Source organism: Arachis hypogaea, chromosome 10, assembly GCF_003086295.3.
Source record: "Arachis hypogaea cultivar Tifrunner chromosome 10, arahy.Tifrunner.gnm2.J5K5, whole genome shotgun sequence".
NCBI classification, from domain to species: domain Eukaryota; kingdom Viridiplantae; phylum Streptophyta; class Magnoliopsida; order Fabales; family Fabaceae; genus Arachis; species Arachis hypogaea.
Genome location: NC_092045.1, coordinates 116,324,363 through 116,346,186, shown reverse-complemented (window position 1 = coordinate 116,346,186; position 21,824 = coordinate 116,324,363). Strand labels below are relative to the sequence as shown.

Below are 21,824 nucleotides of genomic sequence, written 5' to 3'. Positions count from 1 at the left end.
GAATCAAGGTTCAGAGAAAATTACATCAAAATGAATTTAAGAAAATTGGTGCATCAAAAGAGGTGAATTGCATAAGGGAGCTATTAACTCAACTTCAATTTATAACTTTGTTAGATATGTTGTTCTGTTTTATGCTGAGGTTCTTCAGGAGATTAAACATCAATTGACAATCTCTATTACAAATTCATGCAAACACATACATTCATACATGCATCAAACATCATTCACTTTCCTTAATTTATTACCACTTTTGATTCTTCAAATAAAAATAAAAACATACACATGATCAAACAACAACACGGTTTCTCATCATCATCATCCACTTCTTCAATTTTGCCATTCTTATTGCGGTTGTGACATAGATTCTGTCGGCTAAATCTTCCACCCATCTGAAGTAAGCATGCCTCCAATTTTTCTTGAACCACAAAGTCCCAATAACTCCCCAAAATCCAGTTGCAAAGCCAATTACAATGACAAAGTAGAACAACCACTTTTCCAACTTATCTAAGTTGCTGTCTTCATCTTCAAATTCAGTGGTCCCATTAACTTGATGTGAATAACCACATTTGTTGGGTAGAAGAAATCCACAGAGATATGGGTTGTCAGCATAACTGGATGGATCATAAGTTAAAAACTGGTTATCTGTGGGAACTGGTCCAGAGAAGTTATTGTGTGACAAGTTTAAATGACTGAGTGATGTTAAAGCTGACATGCTGCTTGGAATTGTGCCTGAGAGTTGGTTACTTGAAACATCAAAGGATTCAAGTGATCTCATATCCCCTATCATGTTGGGGATCTTTCCGATCAAATGATTGTTTGATAGATTCAAGCTATGCAAACCATTGAGCAATGTTATTCCTTTTGGAATGGAGCCAACCAAATTATTCTGGGACAAATCCATGATGACTACAAGCTTCAAGATTCTTATGTAGTCAAGTTCTCTTCCTTTTATGACTTCGATGACATCCTCCGTTTGCCAATCAGATTCTGTTTGAAGAGAAGGACCTTGAGCAATAGATGAAGTAGGAGACAAAGTGGGAGCCTCAAGAGTCATTCCTCGAAGATTGCCTATGCACTGAGGTATTGAACCATTTAAATTGTTGCGAGAAAGGTCCAAGATTTTAATGGATGATAGTTCACATATCTGTAAAGGAATGCTACCACTCAGCAGGTTTTGCCGCAATCTTAGAATTTGTAGTGAAGAAAATGTGTTAGCACTCCATGATGAGATGGTGCCAGAAAGTTGATTCTCTCCAAGATCCATAATCAACAACTGTGACAAATTTCTCACAGATGCTAGAAACTCTCCATGAAGGCTGTTATTGTTCAAATGCAACCATGACAAAGAGGAAAGATTCCCAAATGAGCTTGGAACAGCCCCTGAGAGTTTGTTGGATGACAAATTTATTTCTTCCCATACTTTGTTATCTTTCCAACAATTGGGGATTTTACCAGATAGTCTGTTCTTTGAAAGATCAAGGATTCTCAAATCATCAACTTGGCACAGTGATTTTGGAATTGAACCATTTATGAGGTTATTTCCAAGAATCAAGGACCACAAATTGGGCATTATATGACCAATATGTTCAGGAAGTGAGCCACTGATTTGATTATTTGAGAGATTCAAATACCACATTTCTGAGATAATAAAAGGATGACTTTCTTCCACTGTGATGGTTCCATACAAATTGTTTGAAGACAGATCCAGGTATGATAGATTCACAAGTTTTTGAAAATCAATACAAATTCTCCCATCTAGTTTATTCCTTGAAAGATCAAGTGTACGCAGATTTACAAGTTGGTTAAAATTTATAGGGATGATTCCTTTTAAATTATTATTTGACAAATCAAGATTATTTAGATTTATAAGGTTGTTGGATAGATATAAATTTTTCAATTTCAGTAATTTTCCAAAAGAAGAGGGAATGGGACCATAAAAAAAATTATCTTCGAGATCAAGGTTGCCTAGATTTTTAAGTTGTCCTAACCAAGATGGCAAATGATCGTTAAATTCATTTTCCCACAAATAAAGATTCTCTAAATCATGTCTAATGCAGGTAGACAAATCACTGTTTCCAATGAATTCTTTTCGGAGTTTGTTTCCTCCTATAACTAATGTTTTCAGGTGACACATATTTTTCAAAATGGATGAAATGGAACATTCCATAGATGTTAATTTATTAATTGAAAGATTGAGGTAGACAAGTTTCTTTAACTCAATAAACCAAGATGGAACTGAAGTAAGAGAGTTGTCATAAAGGTCAAGGGACTCAATGAAGTAAGAGAGTTGTCATTTTGAAAAGCATTTGAAATTGGGCCATGAAGCCCACACCATGACAGATCAAGATACTCAAGTTTCTTGAAGTTGCCAAACCAAGATGAAACTGAAGTAAGATTGTTCCCACTAAGATCAAGATGCACAAGAGATGTCATGTTTTGTAAAGCATCCAAATTAGACACACTAAGTCCATTGTCGGCAAGACTTAGGAAGTGAAGATTAGGAGCAGTGATGGTGAGATTAATAATATTAACCTGAGGGAGGAAGAAGAAGCAACTTTGTCAAGTCCATGAATTATTAACCATCCAACTATCCAAGTAATAAGTTAGGACAAATACCTGAGACTTATTGTAAATAAAAGAGCCCATCATGTTGAGGTGCTCCAGCAATGACAGATGAGAAATCCAATTGATGTTGCTGTCTGGTGAAAATTCATTCCGACTCAGATCAAGAAAGTGGAGGTTGGTGAGATTTCCAAGATTGCTGGGTATTCTCCCTCCAAAACCAGCAGCAGAGAGGGACAAATACCTGAGGCGTTGCATAGAACCAATGAACATCGGTATGGGACTCGAATGGAAACGATTTCCCCTCAAGTCCAAATGAGTCAAGTATTCCAGTTCCAGTAGGGACGAATTAACATTCCGAGCTTCTAAATACTGATTGTATAAAAGGTCACAGTTGTCATTATCATCAATTCTTAACCAATATTCTCCTTCCCACATAGGTCTCCAGCATTTCGCAAAAGGAGTGGCGAGATCAAGCATGACAACATGACCAGTAACATTATCACAACCGATCCCTTCCCATCGGCAGCAGTCATGGCCATGCCATGAGGAAAGCAAGTTTGATGAATCATTCAGGGATGCTTTGAACTTCACAAGAGCTTGCCTCTCTCTTTCAAGACACGGAGAGTGGAGGAGAGTACTTGAATTTGCACAAATGCCTGCAATTTCAGCCATTACCATCACAAGTACCAGTACTGCGCATGCAGCAACATTTTGGTATCCAATTCCCATTTTCAGTGGAATATAATAAAACATATTATTGATTATATTTAATTTGTGAATGGCTTTCACTCCACTCACTCAACCACATTATATATACATAATCATGATAATGGAATAATGAATCAAACCAACCTTTACGTTCCAAGAGTCTTGAGTATGTGTGGTAAAGTTTTAGTCTCCAATGCTTATCTTAAAAGTCTTTGAGCGATTCTCTCTCTCAGTTTCTAATTATTCCAGGAGTACCAAATACGCATGGAAAAAAATGTATCAATTTGCTCTAATTCTTTGTTATATCCTTGTCACTCTTTAAATCAATATGTAGATGTTTATGGCATGATATGCATTTTTTCCTTCCTTCATAAACACTGCAAAACAAAGCATGTAGCAATCAGATATGGATTCCATGCCACTCTCTCATTAATGTATGAAAATTATATATAAACTAGCGAGAGATAGTATATGAAAAATTCATAAATATTAGCTCAAAATTATTTATATTAGAACTCAAATATCATTTGCAAAATTGAAAGTAATCAAGAGAAGTTTTGGATTGTGTACAAGATTCTATACTTAATAATGCAACAAAAATAATGAACGTAAATTTATTATTATATTAAAAGCAATTATTTAATACTCATGATATAGTAAATCATATTTCTTCATATAATATACCAAATTTCTTGTATTTTTGTGTTGTTGTTGTTATTATTATTACTAAAATGAGACCTGCGCGATGTGCGGACGATAAATTAATGATAATATATAATAAATATTAAAAATTGTTGTGTTTTGTAGAAATAAATTAAATATGTGTAAATTGAAGTTAAATATAAAAGATGTTTTATTTTAAATAATTTGTAGTACAAAAGATTTGGATGTTGGAGTCGTACAAAGTGACATTTTTATTTGGTGGTTTGATTTTTGCATTTGTTTTAGTTGATGGACTTAGTCATCTTATGTGGCGCTCGTCCTCCTTTTTTTTTGTTGGTTGTTAGAGTTTGTGCTTTCTTCTTTTTGTCGTAGGTTCTTGCGAAGAGTTCTTTATGAATTGTTGAGTTTGATGCACTTTTTATTGTGTTATTTGGTTCCATCTTTGTATGTATATTCTTCTTCCGAAGATGTGTCTTGAATTTGTATAGTTTTCTTTCTCCTTAATCTCTTGATGGGGTGGTGCTTCAATGTCATTATTTTTCTGAAATGTCATTAGATTTGAAGCAGTTGTGCCCAATAAGTTTTTTTGCATCGCCATCAAATAGTACAAAAGTTATTGTAACACTTTGATCTAAAACCTTTAATTGAATTCTGAACCTAAAATAATATTGGGCTAGCAACTAATAATTTGATAGATGAGATTATGAAAAGTATATAGAGTTACCTTATTGTTGGATATTGTGGTGTTTGATTACATGTGCCGCAAATGAAGTTGTTTTTTTTTATATGCTTTCTTTTGACACTTTTTACATTTAACATAGTTCCATCCTAATTTGTCATCAATTTCGTTTATAGTTGCTAAAATTGTGAAGATCTTTTCCTATTTCAATATTCAATTTATGTTATCATTAGGTATATGGTATTTGAGTAAGTATGAATGTACGATGCATGTTGTGATTTTTTTTTGTCATACCTAATCATCAGATTCTCATTGCATGGCCATTAGATCTTGGATAGTTATTCGATTTGTAATCGTTCTGCTCTGAAAGAATGATGTTCTATTGAGTAAGTTTGAGATGTGCAGTTCGAAAATAAATTTTTTGTGTTAAATTTGATGTTATGTAAAGGAATAGTGATAAGAGACTTATATATGTAGTTTAAATGGTATGGAATTTAAATACGTATAACATAAAATTTATTATGATTAATAATATTATTATGACATTTGTAATATGGATGTTTATTACCTTTAGTGAGTTATTTATAAAAATTAATAAATTAATTGTTGCGGTTATAAATTTATTATATTGTTTATAACGGTAAGATATAATAAATATAGGAATATGAATTCAATGTATTTGGAGGTTACAAATTTATTGGATTCTATTTTTTAGTTTTTTATTTGTATATTTTTTTTTGCTAATTTAAAAATAATAGTTGATTTGGCAAGAATTGAGTGGTTGATTCTAACCAAATAATAATTATTCTAAAATTGGCAATGCAATTGACATAGTCAATGGCCTAAATTTATGGAGTTGCGGTCAACATAATTATTGTAATAATTATATATTTAGATTTGTATCCATGCATGATGCATCTTATAAATTTATGGAGTTGCGATCAACATAATTATTGTAATAATTATATATTTAGATTTGTATCCATGCATGATGCATCTTATATGTACAAATATACGCAACAAAAGCTAAAAGTTAAATATTTTTAGTAAAAAAAAAGAGAAAATAGTTAATTAGTGTTTTGAGATAAACATGCATGCATGATGTATCTTATATACTACGAATTTATCTAATATAAAAATGTATGTCTAATATCATATATTTTTTGGTTTCGTTATGATACTCTTTTAATAAATTTGTTTTTTTTTTAGTTTTCAAATATTTTTTTTAAAATTTATATTGGTAAAATAAAATAGAATTTGTTTTTAATAATAAGTAAAAACTACAATAATAGTTCTTTGTACCTAGTGCTACTTCTAAAAATTAAAATGATTATTTTTTTGTTACCAAAGATAAAGACTTGAATTCGTGACCAATATGGGAGATTATGCCATGTGAGGTATAATTCATTGGTAAAAATTAAAATGATTATAATAAACATAATTATAAAAATAAAATATAATTTTTATTTTTTAAACTTTTAATTTATAAATTAATTGTTGCGATTATAAATTTATTGTATTGTTTATAACGGTAAGATATAATAAATATAGAAATATGAATTCAATATATTTGGAGGTTACAAATTTATTGGATTCTATTTTTTAGTTTTTTATTTGTATATTTTATTTTTTTGCTGATTTGAAAATAATAGTTGATTTAGCAAGAATTAAGTGGTTGATTCTAAAGTTGTGCCAAGTAAGCAATATTGCTGACATGGCAATAGTAGGAAAAAAAAAATGTCTCAAAAATAATGTGATGCATGCTTATGTATCTACTTTTATATATTAAGAATATATGTTTTTTGCTGCAATTCGTTGAATTGTCTCCAATTTTTTTTACTTTTACATCATGAATCTATATCTATACTATTTATTTCAATTTTTCTTTAATGACTTTGTTATTAGCTATGTTGTTCTTTTTATGCAGAGGCTCCTCAGGAGATTAAACATCAAATGGCAATCTCTACTAAAAATTCGTACATATCCATACATCAAACATGTTTCACTTTCCTTAATTTATTGCTACGTTTGATTCTTCAAAATAAAAATAAAAACACACACATGATCAAACAACAACACGGTTTCTCATCATCGTCATCCACTTCTTCAATTTTGCCATTCTTATTGCAGTTGTGACATAGATCGTGTCGGCTAAATCTTCCACCCATCTGAAGTAAGCATGCCTCCAAGTTTTCTTGAACCACAAAGTCCCCATAACTCCCCAAAACCCAGTTGCAAAGCCAATTACAATGACAAAGTAGAACAACCACTTTTCCAACTTATCTAAGTTGCTGTCTTCATCTTCAAATTCAGTGGTCCCATTAACTTGATGTGAATAACCACATTTGTTGGGTAGAAGAAATCCACAGAGATATGGGTTGTTAGCATAACTGGATGGATCATAAGTTAAAAACTGGTTATCTGTGGGAATTGGTCCAGAGAAGTTATTGTGTGACAAGTTTAAATGACTTAGTGATGTTAAAGCTGACATGCTGCTTGGAATTGTGCCTGAGAGTTGGTTGCTTGAAACGTCAAAGGATTCAAGTGATTTCATATTCCCAATCAAATGATTGTTTGATAGATTCAAGCCATGCAATCCGTCAAGTGATGTAATTCCTTTTGGAATGGAGCCAACCAAATTATTCTTGGACAAGTCCATGATGACTACAAGATCCAAGATCTTTTTATAGTCAAGTTCTCTTCCTTTCATGAATTCAACGACTTCCTCAGCTTGCCACTCATCAGTTGAAGCCACAGCCACCGGCGGAGAATCACGGAAAGTGGGACCCAATGCTGTGAGGGATGGGTTCTGAATCATTCCTGGAAGATTGCCTATGCATGAAGGTATTGAACCGTGTAAATTGTTTTGGGAAAGGTCCAGAATTTGTAGCATTATTAGTTTGCATATCTGTGAAGGAATGCTACCACTTAACATGTTTTGCTGCAATCTTAGAATTTGCAGTGAAGAAAATGATTTTGCAATCCATGATGGGATAGTGCCAGAAAGTTTATTCTCTCCGAGATCCATAATGATCAACGATGGCAAACTTATCACAGACACTAGAAACTCCCCTTGAAGGTTGTTGTTGTTCAAATGCAACCATGACAGGGTGGAAAGATTCCCAAATGAGCTCGGAAAAGCTCCAGAGAGTTCATTGAATGACAAATTTATTTCTTCCCATGCTTTGTTATCCTTCCAACAATTTGGAATTTCACCAAATAATCTGTTGTTTGAAAGGTCAAGGATTCCCAGCTGATCATTTTGGCACAACGAATTGGGAATTGAACCATTTATGAGGTTATTTCCAAGACGCAAGTTCACCAAATTGGGCATTATATGACCAATATGTTCAGGAAGTGAACCACTGATTTGATTATGAGAGAGATTCAAATACAACATTTTTGAGATAATCATAGGCTGACTTTCTTTCATTGTAATGGTTCCATCCAACTTGTTTGAAGACAGATCCAGGTATGATAGATGCACAAGTTTTTGAAAATCAATACAAATTTTCCCATCTAGTTTATTCCTTGAAAGATCAAGCCTATTAAGATTTACAAGCTGGTTAATACTTGTAGGGATGATTCCTTTTAAAAAATTAATTGACAAATCAAGTTTAGTTAGATTTATAAGTTGACCAAGACTCGAAGGAATGGATCCTGTTAGATAATTTTTTGAGACATCAAAATGTTGTAAATTTACAAGTTGCTCAAGATTTTGGGTAATTGTTCCATTAAATGAATTATTTGAAAGATCGACGACATGTAAATTTACAAGTTGTCCCATGAAATCAGGAAAGCCCCCTTCTAACTTGTTGTTGGATAGATATAAATTTTTCAATTTCAGTAATTTTCCAAAAGAAGAGGGAATGGGACCATAGAAAAAATTTTCTTGGCGATCAAGGTTGACTAGATTTTCAAGTTGTCCTAACCAAGATGGCAAATGATCGTTAAATTCATTTTTACTCAAGTCAAGATTCTCTAAATCATGTCTAATGCAGGTAGACAAATCATTGTTTCCAATGGATTCTTTTTGGAGTTTGTTTCCTGCTATATATAGACTTTTCAGGTGACACATATTTTTTAAAATGGATGAAATGGAACATTCCATGGATGTTAATTTATTACTTGAAAGACTGAGATAGACAAGTTTCTTTAACTCAACAAACCAAGATGGAATTGAAGTGAAAGAGTTGTCAGAAAGGTCAAGGACCTCAATGCTAGTCATATTTTGTAAAGCATCCGGAATTGTACCTTGGAAGTTATTAGATGAAAGAAAAAGATACTTGAGTTTCTCAAACTTGTGAAACCAGGATGGAAGAGAGTCAAAATTGTTCCAAGAAAGATCCAAAAATTCAATAGAAGTTGCATTTTGGAAAGCATCCAAATTTGACACATTAAGTCTATTGTAGGCAAGACTTAGGAATTGAAGTTTAGGAGCACTGACGGTGACATTAATATTATTAACCTGAGCGAGGAAGAGCAAGAAGCAGCTTTGTCAAGTCCACAAATTATTAACCATCCAAGTAATAAGTTAGGACAACAGATAGAGATAACGGAAGCATGTTTAAATACCTGAAATGTATTGTAAGCCCAGCTCATGTCGAGGTGTTCCAGCAATGGCAGTTGAGAAATCCAATTGATGTTGCTGTCTGGTGAATATCCATTCCGACTCAGATCAAGAAAATGGAGGTTGGTGAGATTTCCAAGATTGCTGGGTATTCTCCCCTCAAAACCAGCGCCAGAGAGGGACAAATACCTGAGGCGTTGCATAGAACCAATGAACATCGGTATGGGACTCCAATAGAAGTCATTTCCACTCAAGTCCAAATGAGTCAAATATTCCAGTTCCAGTAGGGACGAATTAACATTCGTAGCTTCCAAATATTGATCGCTGAAAGGGCTACATTCACTTGATAACAACTCACCATATTCTTCCGACATGTATTCAATTTGTGGCACGGATCTCCTGCATTTCTCATAAGGAGAGGCGAGATCAAGCATGACAACGTGGCCGGTTACATTGTCGCAACCGATCCCTTCCCATTGACAGCAGTCATGGCCATGCCAGGAGGAAAGCAAGTTTGATGAATCAGTCAGGGATGCTTTGAACTTCACAAGAGCTTGCCTCTCTCGTTCAAGACACTGAGGGTGGAGGAGAGTCGTTGAATTTGCACAAATGCATAACTCTGCAATTTCAACAACCACCGCCACAAGTACTAATACTGCGCATGCAGTAACACTTTGGTATCTAACTCTCATTTTCAGTGGAATATAATAGATATTATTGATGATATCTGATTTGTTTCTGCCTTTCACTCGACTCTCTCAATCACATTATATATATACATACTGATCATGAACAAGTGAATGAATAATAATTGTTACTTTCTTGGAAGAAGCACAATGGATAAATGAACCCAACCTTTATGTTCCAAGACCAAGAGTCAACTCTTGCATGTGTGGTTCGGTCCCTGTCTCCAAATCTTTGAGGCTACTTTGAACAAGTCTCTGTGAGTTTGCAATTATTGGTGGAGTAACAAATACGTGTTGGAAAAATATGTGTACCAATCTGAGATGGATGTCCCTCTTTCTTTTCATTTAACCCAACGACTCATTGACTCTATCCCCTTTTCTTACGCCAACAACACTCAATGCTTATTTCCGATTCCTTTTTATTTCATCCTTGTGTTTTTCTCAAACTAATCATTTCACTTTTATTTAACAGATATTATTCTCAATATAAAATACATATAGAACACGATCTTATCAGATTGAGATGTGTCAATGCGAACAGATCAAATTGAAAGTAGCATTTCTTCAAGATACACATAGCCAATGCAAGCACCAAATAATGAAAGGGGAAAAAATATGAAAATTGATACATAAAATTTTATTAAATTGTTAAATTAGCATGAATAATAACATAGAAGGAGCATTTTGGATGGACCAAATTAAATTGAGGTAAACCAATGCTTTCACTTTTAAATATATAAACAACAATGATAATCATACAAATCATGAAATCAAACATGGATGATAAATTAGCTTTGGTAACGCACAACTAAATGAATTTATTATGATATATACGTGTAGAAATATGCATATTCCCATATACAGATTAATAGTCTTATAAAAACTGGACATGAAGCATATGCATGATTTAGTCATTACACATTTTTGCATTTCTCATACTGATTTTATGTTCTTCTTCTAAGAATGTTTCTTTTTCTTTTTAACAACACCTGTTGTTAAATATTAGGAATCTAATCGAAAAATTTTTTTATCTAACATGAGAAGTTAATTATAAACTTTTAAGCTATAGAGATTTTTATTGAAAATTTGATAAAGTTCTAAGAACCTATAATTTATTAAATTTAAATATACTGTTTAATGACTTATTGTTTAATGACTTTGTTACATATGTTGTTCTGTTTTATGCAGAGGCTCTTTCAGGAGATTAAACATCAAATGACAATCTATATTTCAAATTCGTTCATATACATACATATACATCAAACATGTTTCATTTTCCTAAATTTATTACCATGTTTGATTCTTCAAAATAAAAATAAAAACACACACACGATCAAACAACAACACGGTTTCTCATCATCATCATCCACTTCTTCAATTTTGCCATTCTTATTGCGGTTGTGACATAGATCGTGTCGGCTAAATCTTCCACCCATCTGAAGTAAGCATGCCTCCAATTTTTCTTGAACCACAAAGTCCCAATAACTCCCCAAAATCCAGTTGCAAAGCCAATTACAATGACAAAGTAGAACAACCACTTTTCCAACTTATCTAAGTTGCTGTCTTCATCTTCAAATTCAGTGGTCCCATTAACTTGATGTGAATAACCACATTTGTTGGGTAGAAGAAATCCACAGAGATATGGGTTGTCAGCATAACTGGATGGATCATAAGTTAAAAACTGGTTATCTGTGGGAACTGGTCCAGAGAAGTTATTGTGTGACAAGTTTAAATGACTTAGTGATGTTAAAGCTGACATGCTGCTTGGAATTGTGCCTGAGAGTTGGTTAGTTGAAACATCAAAGGATTCAAGTGATGTCATATTCCCTATCATGTTAGGGATCTTTCCGATCAAATGATTGTTTGATAGATTCAAGCTATGCAAACCATTGAGCAATGTTATTCCTTTAGGAATGGAGCCAACCAAATTATTCTCGGACAAGTCCATCATGACTACAAGCTTCAAGATTTTTATATAGTCAAGTTCTCTTCCTTTGATGTCTTCTATGACATCCTCAGTTTGCCAACCATTTATATGAGACAAAGAACGATTGCAAGAACTATAATAACTACTAAAATTGCACTGAACAGCATAAAGTGAAGTAGGAGGCAAAGTGGGAACCTCAAGAGTCATTCCTGGAAGATTGCCTATGCAGTGAGGTATTGAACCATTTAAATTGTTGCGAGAAAGGTCCAGAATTTTAAGTGATGATAATTTGCATAACTGTGAAGGAATGCTACCATTCAACATGTTTTGCCGCAATCTTAGGATTTGTAGTGATGAAAATGTGTTGGCACTCCATGATGGGATGGTACCAGAAAGTTGATTCTCTCCGAGATCCATGATTAACAACTTCCTCAAGTTTCTGACAGACGCTAGAAACTCTCCATGAAGGCTGTTATTGTTCAAATGCAACCATGAGAGAGAGGAAAGATTCCCAAATGAGCTTGGAACAGCCCCTGAGAGTTTGTTGGATGACAAATTTATTTCTTCCCATGCTTTGTTATCTTTCCAACAATTGGGAATTTTACCAGATAGTCTGTTCTTTGAAAGATCAAGGATACTCAAATAATAAACTTGGCACAATGATTTTGGAATTGAACCATTTATGAGGTTATTTCCAAGAATCAAGTACCCCAAATTGGGCATTATATGACCAATATGTTCAGGAAGTGAGCCGCTGATTTGATTATTTGAGAGATTCAAATACGACATTTCTGAGAGAACCAAAAGCCTGCTTTCTTCCACTGTAATGGGTCCATTCAAATTGTTTGAAGACAGATCCAGGTATGATAGATTCACAAGTTTTTGAAAATCAATACAAATTCTCCCATCTAGTTTATTCCTTGAAAGATCAAGCCAATTAAGATTTACAAGCTGGTTAAGACTTGTAGGGATGATTCCTTTTAAATAATTATTTGAGACATCAAAATGTTGTAAATTTACAAGCTGCTCAAGATTTTGAGTAATCGTTCCATTAAATGAATTATTTGAAAGATCAACCCACTGTAAATTTACAAGTTGTCCCATAAAATCAGGAAGGTCCTCTTCTAACTTGTTGTTGGATAGATCTAAAATTTTCAATTTCAGTAATTTTCCAAAAGAAGAGGGAATGGGACCATAAAAAAAATTATCTTCGAGATCAAGGTTGCCTAGATTTTTAAGTTGTCCTAACCAAGATGGCAAATGATCGTTAAATTCATTTTCCCACAAATAAAGATTCTCCAAATCATGTCTAATGCAGGTAGACAAATCACTGTTTCCAATGAATTCTTTTCGGAGTTTGTTTCGTCCTATATTTAATATTTTCAGGTGACACATATTTTTCAAAATGGATGAAATGAAACATTCCATAGATGTTAATTTATTAAATGAAAGATCGAGGTAGACAAGTTTCTTTAACTCAATAAACCAAGATGGAACTGAAGTAAAAGAGTTGCTAGAAAGGTCAAGGGACTCGATGCTAGTTATATTTTGTAAAGCAACGGGAATTTTACCTTGGAAGTTATTAGATGAGAGGGAAAGATACTTGAGTTTCTCAAACTTGTGAAACCAGGATGGAAGAGAGTCAAAATTGTTCCGAAAAAGGTCCAAAAATTCAATGGAAGTTGCATTTTGGAAAGCATTTGGAATTGGGCCATGAAGCCCACACCTTGAAAGATCAAGATACTCAAGTTTCTTGAAGTTGCCAAACCAAGATGAAAGTGAAGTAAGATTGTTCCAACTAAGATCAAGATGCACAAGAGATGTCATGTTTTGTAAAGCATCCAAATTTGACACAATAAGTCTATTGTAGGCAAGACTTAGGAAGTGAAGATTAGGAGCACTGATGGTGAGATTAATAATATTATTAACCTGAGCGAGGAAGAAGAAGCAACTTTGTCAAGTCCATGAATTATTAACCATCCAACTATCCAAGTAATAAGTTAGGACCAATACCTGAGACTCATTGTAAATAAAAGAGCCCATCATGTCGAGGTGCTCCAGCAATGACAGTTGAGAAATCCAATTGATGTTGCTGTCTCGTGAAAATTCATTCCCACTCAGATCAAGAAAGTGGAGGTTGGTGAGATTTCCAAGATTGTTGGGTATTCTCCCGCCAAAACCAGCATAAGAGAGGGACAAATACCTCAGGCGTTGCATACAACCAATGAACACGGGTATGGGACTCCAATAGAAGTCATTTCCACTCAAGTCCAAATGAGTCAGGTATTCCAGTTCCAGCAGCGATGAATTAACATTCCCAGCTTCTAAATATTGATCGTAAGGAGAGGCGAGATCAAGCATGACAACATGACCAGTAACATTATCACAACCGATCCCTTTCCATCGGCAGCAGTCATCGCCATGCCATGAGGAAAGCATGTTTGATGAATCAGTCAGGGATGCTTTGAACTTCACAAGAGCTTGCCTCTCTCTTTCAAGACATGGAGAGTGCAGAGTAGTACTTGAATTTGCACAAATGCCTGCAATTTCAGCCATTACCATCACAAGTACCATTGTTGAGCATGCAGCAACATTTTGGTATCTGATTCCCATTTTCAGTGGAATATAAATAGATATAATTGATGATATTTAATTTGTTAATGGCTTTCACTCCACTCACTCAACCACATTATATATACATAATCATGATAATGAAATAATCAATCAAACCAACCTTTACGTTCCAAGAGTCTTGAGTATGTGTGGTAAAGTTTCAGTCTCCAATGCTTATCTTAAAAGTCTTAGAGCTATTCTCTCTCAGTTTCTAATCATTCCAGGAGTACCAAATACGCATGGAAAAAAATGTATTAATTTGGTCTAATTCTTTGTTATATCCTTGTCACTCATTAAATCAATATGTAGATGTTTATGGCATGATATGCATTTTTTCCTTCCTTCATAAACACTGCAAAACAAAGCATGTAGCAATCAGATATGGATTCCATGCCACTCTCTCATTAATGTATGAAAATTATGTATAAACTAGCGAGAGATAATATATGAAAAATTCATAAATATTAGCTCAAAATTATTTTTATTAGAACCCAAATATTGTTTGGAAAATTGAAAATAATCAACTACTTAACCATTATCAAAATAAAATAGAATGATAATTTTTTTTCTAATTAAGTATTTCAAGTGATATATATACATATATATAGATTCTTTTCTTTTTCTTTTTCTTTTCTCAATATTTGGTTGTAGTTAAGTAGTTAATTATTTCAGGGTGGCCAAATGTAACTCAAAAGAGTGAAGTTAGTGTCCTATTTGGCAATTTCTATACTCTTAGCTTACAAATTAAAACATTTTATTAGATTGTAGATTTTAAATATTTTTTATACTTGTCTTAATTTTCTCACTTTTTAATTAGTAAGTATTTTAAATACACACATCTATTCTTAATATATAAAAGTAGGTACATAGGTTTACACACATTGCTTCTAAGTTATTTCTCTTATTCTACTAACGCCATGTCAGCACCAACGCTTACTTGACAAAATTTTAGAATCCACCACTCAAATCTTGCCAAATCACCTTTTATTTCACATAAAAAAACACAAAAAAAACTATTAAAAAACACAATAAAAACCAACAAATTAACTTTTTCTAAATCAATCCTTATTTCTAAAACAACAAAAACACAAATTAACATTTACCCCAACAAAAAGCTCTCAAAACCAAAGAGCTTATTACCTTTCTCAAACCCTCACCCTCTTATCACCTCTCCGTACAAAGATCCTATTTCCTCCATCCTCTTCCGGTCCCATCCTATTTTCTCCATCCTCTTCCGATCCCATGAGCCATTGTTTTTTCCTCAAAACAAATTGTACATCGCAATGTCCATCTCCGACGGAGCCGCATTGCATAAATTGCAGAAACCAGGGCAAACTCTATTCCTCCTCTTGCGGTTTTCCTGCCAGAGCTCAATTTTGGGTCTCAGACCAACATCACCATTCGGCGCTGCCAACGTAGGAAATTTGTCTCAGGTATCTTCCTAAAGATTTTCAACTTTGCCATTTACTCTTCTCATTGTTCAATATCATTTTCAATAGCCCTATTTATTTATTATAAATAATAACATTTTAATTGTAAACTCATTGTAAGTAGCACAAGTTTATGTATTCCTCTTTTGTAAATGGTTCTCCAGAGCTCGATTATGGGTCTCAGACCAACGTCACCATTCAGTGCCGCCAACGTAGGAAATTTGTCTCGGGTATCTTCCTAAAGATTTTCAACTTTGCCGTTTACTCTTCTCATTGTTTAATATCATTTTCAATAGCTCTATTTATTTGTTATAAATAATAACATTTTAATTGTGAACTCATTGCAAGTAGCACAAGTTTATGTATTCCTCTTTTGTAAACGGTTCTGTCCAACATTTACAACCAAAATTAATGTGCATTTAAAATTATTGTTCCCTATATACTATCGATTGCAATATTTCGTCATCAAATTATAAATTGTTATTTTACATGTGGAGTACTTCTTTTACAATTTATATTTACGTGTTCCTCTTTTTCAAATTGTTATTCCACATGTGCAGTCTTGCTTCCACAATTTACTTAAAATGGATTATCATTCTTTGACCATGTTTTATTCTCTTTGTTGCATAAGGATTTGCAGTGGTAATGACAAGCCGAAAAAGTTAATACCTAAAATTGCTAGATGAAAATCAACCAATCACTAATTAGTAAAATATTTTAAAAAAATTAAAATAAAAAACTCTTATCTATTATTATTCAATTGAAACATCAAGCACTAATTAAATGCAATAAACATATATTAAAAGTGTCATAATAATAATAATTATAAAAAATTTCAGTTACAAATATTCAAATTCTACAACTTATACATATTAAGACTCTTACTACTCTTCATTTCTTAATCTCTTATACTAATTGTCAAAAATTTCTTAAATTTAATATAACATTTTTATATGTTTTTCATTCTCATTCATTTATTTTTTTCATTATTTACAAACAAAAAACCGCAAAAAAAGACAAAGTGTAGTCATTAATGCAAATCGAAAAAAAAAAAGAAAATACAATTTTGTATAACTCTAATATAAATAACCTATGTCTTTTTTAAAAATAAATAAATTCAAAATCTATTTATAATATATTCTCTAAAATATTTTTAATATAATATTTATTAAAATATACTATATATTATAAATAATCTACCTCTCCGCACATTGCGCGGGTCTCACTCTAGTTTAATTTAAGATTATAAACATTGATGGTTTTCAGTGGCTAAGAGAAGGGGAGGTTGAATCTTAACCCCATTTTCTGCTCAGTAACACTTGCTGGTCTTTGAAATAACTTCGGGAGACTTTTTTATTTTTGTCTCGTCCCTAGCCATGAGACTTTTATTTTTGTCTCGTCACTTGACACGAGATATTTTCAGTTTTAGCTCCGGTGCAGTAGAAACAGAAATGGAGTAGAGAAGAGAGAAAATTACACTCAGATATATCATGGTTCAGCTGCTAAGTGCAGTGCAGCCTACATCCAGTCTCCATCACAACAATGATAGAATTTCACTATAATCTTCTTGATTACAGACTGTAAAGTGCTAACCCAACTTACAAGGGGATTCCCACAGAATCATGAAACATAACATAGATGAATAAAGGAACTCTAAGGACATCTATGGCTTTTTCTTTTAATTTTGCACTCTCTGCCTTTTTCCGCTCTATGATTTTTTCATACAAACCTCATTGTTTGCCTTTTTTCATGAGACTCAAGACATGACAAAATTAAACAGAAAAATACAAAACATAATACATTGAAGGAGAAGAGAAATCTGTTAGCTCAGGTAGCTCTGAGAACTCTGTGCCTTGCACTCTCACACTTTCTCCTTGCTCCAAACCGTGGTTGTTCTCTCTTTTTATAGAAGAGGGAAGCCTCCACATTTGAAGCCAAAAACCAAGCCAACTTCTTCTTCTCCAAGAACAAAACCGGTTCGGCCAGAGAGAGAGAAGAGATAACCCATGCAAAACCCAACATGCAATTACCTCTAGTCCTTCCTTGGTCATCACTCTTCATCAATCCGAGCGCTCCATCCTTAGCTTGCTCTCCAAGATAGATTTATGGCCCTTGATGCTTCATGATGATGATGGCTTATTCTGCTCCACTTTTGCTTCCTCCCTCACGTAACCACCCTAGCTACCTTCTGTGATGAGTGAACTTCAAAAGCAGAGACAAGCCATTCCAAAGATCTTCTTCTTACTGGCCAAAATCTTCCTTGTCCATTTTTGGTATGGAGAGACTGAGATCTCATCACTATATCTTTCCTTTTATGGTTGCAGATCTTAGCCACTACAATTTTTATGTTTTCGTGCCATTATTTCGATGTTCTTGATGCATGTAGCTCCTTCTTTCTTTTGGTAGCTCAACTTAACTTCCATAATTTCCTCTGTGAAATGACCGAAGAGAAGAAAGAGATGAGAGAGAAGATAGAGCTAGAAGAAAAGCAATTAAATGAATCAAATTAATTGAAATGAGATTGCTTTTAGAGCAACTCCAATGCTAAAAAATAGAGTTCCTCTTCTGACATATGGAGACTCAAGTACCATTGGAGTGAAAAGGGAAGGAGGACTCTTCACGTGGATCAAGGTTGAGAGTTCCTCTAAACAGGGACTTGCAACAACCAATAAAATCATGCCATGTGGTAAGTTAATAAAAAAAATAAAAAATATATTAAATATATATTGAATAATTAAATTATAATTAATTTATTAATAATTATAATAATTTATTATATTAAATATTTATATATCTATTTAATTAATTATTTATATTAATTATTTAATAATTAGTTATATTAAATTATAATTAATATAAATAATTATGTTAAATCAATATCAAATATTATTTATATTGTTATATTAAATTATAATTAATTAAATTTATTTTACATAAAAAATAAATTTAATTTTTACATATTATAAAATAATTTTTAGTTGGATTATTTATTTTTATTTATAAAATTTAAAATACTAACCAAATTTAAGTTATTTATTTTAATATTTTATAATATTAAATTATTTTAAATTTATAAATTTAAATAATATTATTATAAAAAATAATAATTATATTAATTTTAATTACTTTAATTAATTAATTATGTGGGACCACAATAGGAACTAAAGTTAGTTCCTTCTAATGGAGGAGAGAGAGATTTTTTGAGTTCCTATTTACTGGTAATGATGCAAAAGCTGACGTGAAGTTACTTTTTATGATAGGTGGGCCATAAATAGGGACTAGAATGAGTTTCCTACTGGAGATGGTCTTACTTCCCTTGCAGTTTAGCGTGCAGCATTGATGTCTTCAATCAAATCAATGATACTTTCTCTCTCATAGTTCCCATGCATTTCTTAACTTCACTTTAATGAAATTTGAGTTTCATCACATGATGAAGTGTAAGATCCGTTGAAGGCATAAAGCAATAATAACATTTGCTTTCCTGGTTAATTGTTTTCGGATCATGCATTGTGTGTATAGCAAAAATGATTAACTTGGACTTGTAGCAATAATAGTTCAATTTTGGCCCAACATTATAATGATTCAGCTTCTCATCATATATTCTTGTATCAATGCTGATGGATTTAACCAATTGGGCTTAAGTAACAATTTCTGGCCCAAATATGATTTCAGCCAACATCATCACAATGTCTTAATACCAAGGTTGAATATTTTTTATTCAATTGGGCTTGATATATTTTTCATTTCTTTTCGGCCCAATTTATACCTGCACAGCAAAATTAATTAATTAACATATATGAATCAAAATTAGATTAATAATTTTGCTGTTAATAATATTTGATCATCACTTAATTAAAAATAGAGTTTCCAAACTCATCAAACATATTATAAGTTCTATGTATTTGTAAGAATATAGTTTATATTATAAGTTCTATGTATTTGTAAGGATATAGTTTACTTAAAAGCGTAAGATAACTTTTTTATTTTATGAATTAATTTTTGTTATTAAGTTAAATACACTCAATTTTAATAATTTATTTGATTCAATATAGTTGGACTATCTAGCAATTGTTCTAATATGATAAAGAACGTGAGAATGATTTAAAACTTGTGTCTTTGAGCTCATTAATGGAGAAAATCCAGTGCTTGATGCTCCTATTTAAGCAATCCATTAGAACTTCAGGAGCTCTTAAACCAAGTAATTTAGCAAATATGTAGCACTTATCTTGCAAAATTGAAATTCTATTATGGACAATCTCTCTTGAAAATGTAGCTCTTATTTTTCCGCGGACCAAATACACCTTGAGAAATATGCATATTCTCATATACAGTTTTCAATAGTCTTATAGAAACTGCACATGCAGCATGTGTATGATTTAGTAGTTGTCTTAGCAAGTTTCCTCTTAATAATTAGTAGTTGTCTTAGCAATGGCAGTTTTGAAATCCAATTGATGTTGCTCGCTTGGGAAAATTCATTCCGACTCAGATCAAGAAAGTGGAGGTTGGTGAGATTTCCAAGATTGTTTGGTATTCTCCCGCCAAAACCAGCATCAGAATACCTCAGGCGCCGCATAGAACCAACGAACATGGGTATGGGACTCTGATAGAAGTAATTTCCACTCAAGTCCAAATGAGTCAAGTATTCCAGTTCCAGCAGGGACGAATTAACATTCGTTGCTTCCACATATTGATGGATGAAAGGTTCACATTCACTTGATATGAACTCATCATCAAATTCTTCCGCCACGTTGTATTCAATTTGTGGCACGGATCTCCAGCATTTCACATAAGGAGAGGCGAAATCAAGCATGACAACATGACCAGTAACATTGTCGCAGCCGATCCCTTTCCATCGGCAGCAGTCATCGCCATGCCATGAGGAAAGCATGTTAAATGGATCATTCAGGGATGCTTTGAACTTCACAAGAGCTTGCCTTTCTCGTTCAAGACACGGAGAGTGGAGGCGAGTCGTTGAATTTTCACACATGCATAACTCTGCAATTTCAGCCACCACCACCACCACAAGTACCAATACTGTGCATGCAGCCACATTTTGGTCTCTAATTCTCATTTTCAGTGGAATATAATAAAACATACTATTGATGATATTTAATTTGGTAGTGCCTTTCACTCCACTCACTCAATCACATTATATATACAATTATACATACTCATCATGAACAAGTCATGAATCATTGTTACTTTCTCGGAAGAAGCATAATGGAATAATAATGAACCTAACCTTTACTTTCCAAGACCAAGCAAGACTCTTGCGTGTGGGGTAAAGTTGTAGTCTCTAGTGACAAATACGTGTTCAAAAGTTGAAAACTCACGTGTAGTCGATTTTACGTGAATTTGATAGTTGAGAGCCATCTATTCTTAATATATAAAAGTAGATACACAAGTTTATCTACATTACTTTGAAACTATTCATCTTCTTCTACGAACCCCATGTCAGCAACATTGCTTACTTGGCAAAATGTTAGAATCAACCAATCAAATCTTGCCAAATCAACTCTTATGTTCAAACAAACAAAAAAATACAAAACAAAACTAAAAAACACAATAAAAACCAACAACTTAACTTTTTTCTAAATCAATCCTTATTTCTAAAACAACAAAAACACAAATTAACATTTACCTTAAAAAAAGCCCTTACCTTTCTCATACATCTAGAAACCCTCTTTCTCTTCGCACCTCTCCGTACTATCTCATGAGCCATTGTTTTTTTCTACCTACATCCTCTTCCGCTCCCATGAGCCATTGTTTTTTCCTCGAAACAAATTGTCCATCGCGATGTCCATCTTCGGTGGAGCCGCATTACATAAATTGTAGAAACCAGGCCAAACTCCATTCCTCTTGTTGCGGTTTTCTGCCGGAGCTCGATGCTGGATCTCAGGCCAACATCACCATTCTTCCCAGGTATTTTAATTGTGAAATCATTGCAAGTAGCACAAGTTTTATAACATGTTTTATTCTAATT

At 33.1% G+C, this 21,824-nt stretch overlaps 2 protein-coding genes and 1 pseudogene across 2 annotated transcripts; all 3 read right to left on the bottom strand.

Moving 5' to 3' along the window:
* Window positions 1-152: 152 nt before the first annotated feature.
* On the bottom strand, window positions 153-3,419 carry LOC112717089 (uncharacterized; annotated as a pseudogene).
* A 3,138-nt stretch (window positions 3,420-6,557) lies between these two features.
* On the bottom strand, window positions 6,558-10,338 carry LOC112718080 (uncharacterized). Its single transcript, XM_029289451.2, has 2 exons — window positions 9,191-10,338; window positions 6,558-9,083 (listed from the first exon to the last, which is right to left on the bottom strand). Exons 1-2 carry the CDS (start codon window positions 9,875-9,877, stop codon window positions 6,681-6,683), a joined length of 3,090 nt encoding a protein of 1,029 aa, XP_029145284.1. The 5' UTR covers window positions 9,878-10,338; the 3' UTR covers window positions 6,558-6,680.
* Window positions 10,339-11,075: 737 nt separating this feature from the next.
* LOC112717087 (uncharacterized) lies at window positions 11,076-14,636 on the bottom strand. The gene is made up of 2 exons (XM_025769189.3): window positions 13,812-14,636; window positions 11,076-13,727 (listed from the first exon to the last, which is right to left on the bottom strand). The coding sequence occupies exons 1-2, from the start codon at window positions 14,409-14,411 to the stop codon at window positions 11,205-11,207; spliced, it is 3,123 nt and encodes a 1,040-aa protein (XP_025624974.2). The 5' UTR covers window positions 14,412-14,636; the 3' UTR covers window positions 11,076-11,204.
* Window positions 14,637-21,824: the final 7,188 nt, after the last annotated feature.